Source organism: Cyprinodon tularosa, unplaced genomic scaffold (assembly GCF_016077235.1).
Source record: "Cyprinodon tularosa strain WSP-4 unplaced genomic scaffold, ASM1607723v1 ctg70, whole genome shotgun sequence".
In the NCBI taxonomy this organism is placed as follows: domain Eukaryota; kingdom Metazoa; phylum Chordata; class Actinopteri; order Cyprinodontiformes; family Cyprinodontidae; genus Cyprinodon; species Cyprinodon tularosa.
In genome coordinates this window covers 4,461,527-4,468,918 of record NW_024039452.1, presented here as the reverse complement: position 1 = coordinate 4,468,918, position 7,392 = coordinate 4,461,527, and the positions used below count along the sequence as shown (strand labels likewise).

The following is a 7,392-nucleotide window of genomic DNA, read 5'->3' as shown; positions in this document are numbered from 1 at the left end:
TACAACTGTAACCAGTGGTTTGCTCCGATTTTGATTATTACATTGTTTAGTTTACCTAAAATAGTTTTAACCAACAAGATGTTTTTCTGACCAATTTATTCTTAGAATCTATCCAAAGTCTATACAACTGACAGCAGTTCTCCCACAAACTCTTACATCTTGACTGTGTACTGAGGCTCTTTAAATGCCTGTAGCGTTCTCGCACTTTCTGAACCACTTTCTGAAGCGGTCGTATGGTGTCACGGTAGTAAGGCTTCACACATCATCAATTTTGGCCCCTCCCCTAAATGAATAAACACCAGACACTTGCTTTGGGTAAACACCCCCTCCATTACTCGACACATGCCTCGAATCCTCGGCTCATCTCATGACATAATCACTAGGATCAAACTCCACTCCGGTATCCTGCTACCAAGCCACACCACCCAACTCCATCATCTCCAGCTGCTGCTCCAGTAAGCTTGGCTTCCTTCTTAACCTCCCCTGCTTCAGGAGAAGCTAACAACTTTCCTTGTTCATCTGAGAATCAAATAAACTGTCATTTGCTCCTATCTCCGGGCTTGGTTGTCTGGATTCTGGATCCAGCACCTAGGATACAACAGAAGCTTTCTCTTTCCGATTCTTTCCTGTGAAGATGTATTAAGTAGCCATTTTTCGTCATCTTGTTGTCTAGGAGCCCTTTATTACCTCAATAATTTTATTTCACTGCATGTTGCCTAACCAGGCTTATCCACACTCCCCAGTAGAGCAGCATTTTAGAGAGAGATACGGTATAGAGGTTGAATAAAAAGCACAGAGAGATGGATGATGAGATGAGCACACTTAAATGTTTGTTAGAAATATCCTTAAGTCCCATTCAGACAAATAAACATGTACTCATTCACCAAGAATCATGTTTTACTTCCATTCTTCTCTGTCCAGATCTCTAGGTTTATGTTATTTACCGTCCTTTCATCAGTACCTGGTGGGCCTTTCTCTGCTCAAAAGGCCAAAAGTTTGTTCCAGACCCGCCGGATTCAATCCCAGGAATTTTAAATTCGTCAAACATATCAGTTTAATTGTGATGTAGTTTAAACCCCATTCTTACAAATTACATATCTAGTGTTTTGTTTCCTTTGCTCTTGTTTGTTCAAAGAACTAAACTAAAATCTAACTCGATTAACTGTTATCATTTATCCAACCCTGTTAAAGTCAGCCTTTTTATTTGCTACACCGTTATAGGTTTTGTTTAAAACAACACGTTTGTTGAAGACACTTATAAAACATAAACTTCTTAACTAGTGTTTGACTTACAGTGTATTTTCATCTAGCATAATAAGTTACCATGTTTTACTTGGCAGTCAAAATGTTATAACTTAGAATCAGACAAAACCAAGGAGCTAGTGGGGGATTCCACCCCAGTGACACCAGTAAACATCCAGGGAACGGACATTGAGAAAGTGGACTCTTCTTAGTACCTTGGTGTTCATCTAAATGACAAACTAGACTAGACTAGACAACACTGAGGCTCTGTATAAGTAAGGTGAGAGCAGACTCTTCCTGCTAAGGACAGGGAGGTCTTTTTGGAGTGCAGGGGGCGCTCCTTAAGACCTTCTATGACTTGGCATCAGCTTCTATGGAGTTTTCTGGTGGAGCAGTGGCTTATCTGAAGCTGAGAGAAAGTGGCTGGATCAGCGGATCAGGAATGCCAGCTCTGTGATTGGAGGCCCTCTGGACTCAGTGGAAGTGGGAAAAAAACAGATCCTAACTAAATAAACATATATTTCTCCATCCCCATGCATAAAGCTGTTGCAGAGCTAGAGAGGTCCTCCAGTGACAGACTGCTGCTCCCTAAATGCACCAGGGAACATTATCACAGATCCTTCCTCCCAGCAGCTGTAAGACTTTATAACCACCAGTGTTTCAAACAACCTTAATTAATAAGTTGTTCCATTCATGCTGATTTTTGTAAAGTTTCTACCTTAGCGAGTTAAATTACATGCTGCTGTCATTTTGTACATCTCTGATATTGCTGCTATTTTCAAATATCCATTACTGTAAAAACGTCCATATCTGGATATTGGTTATTTATTCTCCAGGTGCACAGTATTCATATTATTAAAACACTATATACTACCATATTTTATTGTTTATCTCTTAACTTTTAAAAGTTATGTTATTCTTAGATATTTTTCCAAGGTCCACATTTGTGTGACCATTTTTTCTATAATATTTTGCTTCTGTAAACCCAAGAATTTCCCCATTGTGGGACAATAAAGGATTTTCTATGGTATGCTATTCTATTCTGCACAGGAATGAGGCATCTTCTCCAATCAATGTTATTATTTTTATTTTTTTTTTTGCTACTTGGTTGAGCTGCTGACAAGATACTACTATAGTGTTATAAAGTTTGCAGTTTTGTTGCTGGTGATTTATTTTGCTTAGCTTAAAAATAAACATCTGGCATCTGTTAATAAAGGAACTACTTCTGCCAAAAGTCATGTATTCCGAATAAATAAAATCATTCTTGTACTCATGCACTGAAGACAATCCATGGGGAATAGGTCAATCTATCATCATCAGATTGTGTCTCCAGTTACAGGAAAAGGGGGAGGGAGCCTAAGAAGTTTATTAAGAACCTGATTGGCTGAGAACGTTCACGTGTTTATGAGAAATTTTATATAGTGGCAAGACACTATGATATGTTAAAAAATCTCTGAGTGAAATGTATGAGATGATGGCAGCTGTTAGTTTTTATTTTTTTTTTTTCCCATTTGGCACACAAGACATCACATTTGTTAAATACTTGTTTCTTTAAATTAAGTCTCTCAAACATTTATTTCTATGATTCTATCATTATTCAGTGTAGACCTGCAAATGAAACTTCAACTGTAATGAAGACAGAATATGGGGCTACCAAATAAGCTTTTAAATTTTACAAAAGCCTTAAGGCTTTAGATGCAAAACGTGTGACACAATGGCACAATGTGCAAGCAAATGTTAGTGTCCTCTCATAACAAAGGTGTGCTTTCACTCAGGTCTTCAGTGTTTCCAATGCAAATGCCTTCTTTCAAAAAAGTCCACCTTTCTTAGAATAATGAATAACTACCTCACAGTCTATTGCAGATTCCATATAAAACCTGAGCATATTTACTTGATCCTTTATTATAATATTTATTTTTAAGAACCATGTACAGCTTCTGATCCCTGGTATAGAATATTTACTGCAAGCTGTTTAAAGACTGAATTAGTATTTCTACTAGAGCAAATTAGTATAAATAAATCAACTAAGAACCCAAATGTTGTTATGTTATGGAAAAAAAAGGGAAAAAAAATACTTTTTGACAATATTTGATGACCAAAACCAAAACACCAGACGGTCCATTTTATTGCCACATGTTTTGAAGAACTAACCTGGAAAAGAAGGGGTTCAGTGTAACATTAGCAGCTGGATGTGTCATTCGTTGTAATACACATTTTAAGGAGAAATAATTGTTTGTGTAGCCTACAGACTTTGCAAATCTGCTCAGTGTTTTATAGACATCATTTTCCTACAGGTTGTCATGGCAACCGGCTTTGCATGTTGAAGAGAATAGATAATTTCCCTTGTATAAAACAGAAAGCCTTTTAGAGAGTGATTATAGCATCAGCGCTTTCGACTGCAGTGCTCAGCTTAGCATCATGATGGAGAAGATCTTGCTGGGACTCGTGTTTCTTCTAGGTGAGTGACTTTGAGTTTATATCTGGTGATTCCAAAAAAGAAAATTAAAAACAATCCACTGTAATTTGCTTCCAAGTTTGAAGACGTTTTGTTTCCCATCCAGGAAGCTTTTTCAATTCAAAATGTTGGGAATAGCGTTGAGTTCGAGGCTTTATACAGTAGGCTATCAAAACCTTGTTTTTGTTTTGAAAACATACAAATTGAAACTGATAAAGGGGTCCACCCCTTTGGAATGGGGGTCGTTTGGCTTCTTTTGTTAAACTGCAATTCCCCATACCTGTCTAAGTCTCTGAAAGGGAGGTAGTTAAAGGGAATTGCTGGCCTGGCTAAAAAGTCAAGGGCCTCCACTCTCCTGTACAGAGGCGAGGGCTGTGATCGTAGTGTGAAGTGATTAACTCAATTGCTGCATTGTAGGTTTTAGAAAGCGTCCACCCCCTCTGTTTAAGGTTATCTTTTCTTTCTTAACATAGATGGCTTCCTTTAAGCCCGTCTCAAACCACCTCTGTCAAAAATGTGAACATTCTGCCCCTCAAAATAATGCGCTTTTTCTCTTTGTTTTTGTTTCCAAACTTTTCTTTTTTTGTAATGACTATGAACTGGATGACTGAGAATCTTAGCCAGCATTTAAATCTGGTGGTACTTAAACCTTTTAGGGAAAGCATCACTGAATGATGAAAAATCACATTTTTTAAATATCTTCCAGACTGGGTTGTCCTCTCCACCTGCCTCCTTCCTCAATACTATTTTGTTAATAAATTGTTAAATTGGACTGAAGCTCAGACCTACTGCAGGCAGAGGCACACAGACCTGGCTACCATCCTAAACTCTGAGCAACAGAACCAACTAATCGCAACGCTTACATCTGCTGGACACAGCTCTGACGTCTGGATTGGTCTGTTCAGTAAAATCGACTGGAAATGGTCTGATGGTTACACTGGGAGTGGAGCTGACTACAGAAACTGGTATTGGAGTTACCCAATATGGTATTATATTAATGACTTATGTGTAGGATCACATTACCATGGGGGATGGTTTGATAATACCTGCACAGGACATCGCCAGTTTTTATGTTACAAAGGTAGAAATAGGAATTATGACTCGCCATTCTTTAAATCATTATTATAAAACATAGAATCCCTGCTTAACATTATCCTACATTGTCGTCACCAACAGGCTCACACTTGGATCCTGAATTTGTTTATGTGAGTACAGCAATGCCCTGGTCTAATGCACAGACATACTGCAGAGAAAATTTTGTTGACATGGCTATTATAAGAAATGACACAGAGTACCAGAAAGTCCAGAGCCTGATACCTTATGGTCATTATCCATGGATTGGTCTATATAGAGAGCCAAATCTTCAATGGTCTAATGGGAGCAGTATCCTCTTTACCAGCTGGGATACCAGTGGTATTTTTATTGGCTCAATGAGAGTCATATGTGGTGCTACATCTACTGGGAGATCAGGAAGATGGAAAATGTTGTCCTGTGAAACAAGATTACCATTTGTCTGCAACGGTCCTCCTGGTGAGTGTGTTTTAAATTTAAAAAGCGAATATAAGAAGCTGCTTTTAATAAGTATCAGGCATGTCCTGATGAGTATAATTTTTTGTTCTCTTTTTGGCAGAAATGTATCTTTCCAGACTGAGTTGCTGTCTAAACTTGACTTACTAGTGATTTATAATTTACTTCTCATTTTACTTCTTGTTCTTGTTATTCCAAATTTTATTGACAGAAATGGAAAGTTTCCAACTGGAGTTTTTCAAAGTTAGAATCAATACACTTATCTAACATAGATTAACTAGGTTAAGACTGTAATGTTTTCACATTACAATAGCTGGTGGTCTATCTCTAAACCTAAAGAAACTACGTACAGAGGCCTGCCAATTGGGCTCAGCGCTGCAGTGAGGAACTTCAAGATCCGCCGTCATTGAATCTGGGTGGCAGTTGAAGGCAGCAGTCGGGGTCTGCTAATTCCTGGAATCCTAACCTGCCCTTAAGGGGAACAAATTCAAACAGTAAAAACAAAAGAAGAGGAAAGGACCATATTTTTTAATTACCATAATTTCTCGAATTTAGATCGCACCTCTCAACAAAGTTTTTTTTCTCTAAACTTAAAACGTACACACATAAGCCAAACATGGCTATAATCTGTTGATATCTACTGAACTGGCCCCCTGCAAACCCATAAGGGGAGCTCTACATCTCACCCCTAATGTAGGGAATAACAAGAATGCTAACGTTCATTAGCTTCCCGGCTTGCGGCAGTAAGAGCTTTTTTTTTTTTAGTAAGCATGTAAGAGCTTCTAATGAAAGATGGTGTTTCGTCAGCTCTTCATTTCAGCTCTACAGGAGCAGCGCATAGTCTCTAGATTGGCTTAATGCAACAAATAAATGTCACAATGTGTGAATTCTAGACACTTGTTCTCTTTTGTGCTGACTGCAAGAACCTGCTTGTGCTAAATAAAAATGAGCCCTTTCTTGTTTGATTTCCAACTCTAACTTCCGCACCCTGGAAAAATGGGGATTGGAAAAAAGTAGGGGCTTATAGTCTGGAAAATACGGTAAGAAAATATCATGTACATCTTATTCAGTTTTTATGGCTTTGAGCAAAAAAATGTATTTGATTTTAAAAGAGTAGCTCTTCATCCACAGGAACAAGAGGCTTGAGGCACTTAAAGTGCGATCAAAAACTACAAATACCCATCCTGTTGAGAAAATAACATCAAGGGAATATGACACTGGATTTTAACTGCCCTTAAAACAATTACTAATTTTATAACTTACATCCCTGTGAAAGTATTTTATACTTATGTATTTCAATGTATAAAAAATGTACTATAATGAAAAATCCCTTCTTTTAAATTAGTTACAAAACAGGTGGTGAGGCTTGGACTTCATTTGGAGGACTATGTGGATCTGAATGACCGTGTTCTAAGAGGAAGCATCCTGATGAAGGCAAGTTTGAAATCAGGATTGTTTTTATAGCCAAATGAATAATGAAATCTCTCAAAATGAAAAAGTCTCTGCTTTTGTGTCTTCCAATTTGATCCTACAGCTCCAGAACAAACTGCAGGAGAACGGAGTGAGTGGAGTTATCCTAAAGTGGAGAGAGCAGCCTGATGGGAAAGTCTTCAGAAAGGAGTAGAATCTAGTTTAAACTAAGAAATATGAAACCTGTTTTCTTCTTCCGAGGCTGAATAAAACAATTGTATCATTTAGAATTATATGATTTACTAATACCCTGTTTGCTGCTGTGCAAATTAATTATTGTGACAGCGTGAAAAATATCTCAATTTTGTTAGCACAATAATAATAGTATGTTAACACTTCTGCAAGTTTGAGTGCCTTAAATATGGTGGGGGGTTAGAGTTGGTAAAAATGAGGAAAACAAATATTTTTGTCATGGTTTACAGCTGTTTGAGTTTTGTTTTTACCTTTCTGGGTTTTTTTTTTATAATTTCTTGTCGTATATGATTTTGAGTGAAGTCTTGCTGGTTGTGGTTCTTTATTTTTTCAATATGCTATTTTAATATAGGTTAATTTCTCTAAGTTTTGTTTCTTAATTTCTGTTTTCTGTAAACATGGCTTTATTATTTTATTTTACTTCAGACGTTTTAACTCATAGATTCTAAGTTCAGCTCCTTCCGCATTATCTTTGTTAATTAATTCCTTTGCCTGCTTTCCTTTCT

The 7,392-nt window shown here is 37.3% G+C and overlaps 1 protein-coding gene across 1 annotated transcript; it reads left to right on the top strand.

Moving 5' to 3' along the window:
* The first annotated feature begins 4,833 nt into the window (after positions 1–4,833).
* Positions 4,834–7,121, top strand: LOC119772139 (C-type lectin 9a-like). Its single transcript, XM_038268445.1, has 3 exons — positions 4,834–5,227; positions 6,570–6,658; positions 6,759–7,121. The coding sequence occupies exons 1-3, from the start codon at positions 4,915–4,917 to the stop codon at positions 6,846–6,848; spliced, it is 492 nt and encodes a 163-aa protein (XP_038124373.1). The 5' UTR covers positions 4,834–4,914; the 3' UTR covers positions 6,849–7,121.
* The last annotated feature ends 271 nt before the right edge of the window (positions 7,122–7,392 follow it).

Excerpts from the sequence above, each read along its gene's own strand:
- LOC119772139 (XM_038268445.1), top strand. The coding sequence starts at position 4,915 with ATGCCCTGGTCTAATGCACAGACATACTGCAGAGAAAATTTTGTTGAC. Across the intron at positions 5,228-6,569 it reads TGTCTGCAACGGTCCTCCTG|TTACAAAACAGGTGGTGAGG; the intron begins GTGAGTGTGTTT and ends CTTTTAAATTAG. Across the intron at positions 6,659-6,758 it reads GAGGAAGCATCCTGATGAAG|CTCCAGAACAAACTGCAGGA; the intron begins GCAAGTTTGAAA and ends TTGATCCTACAG.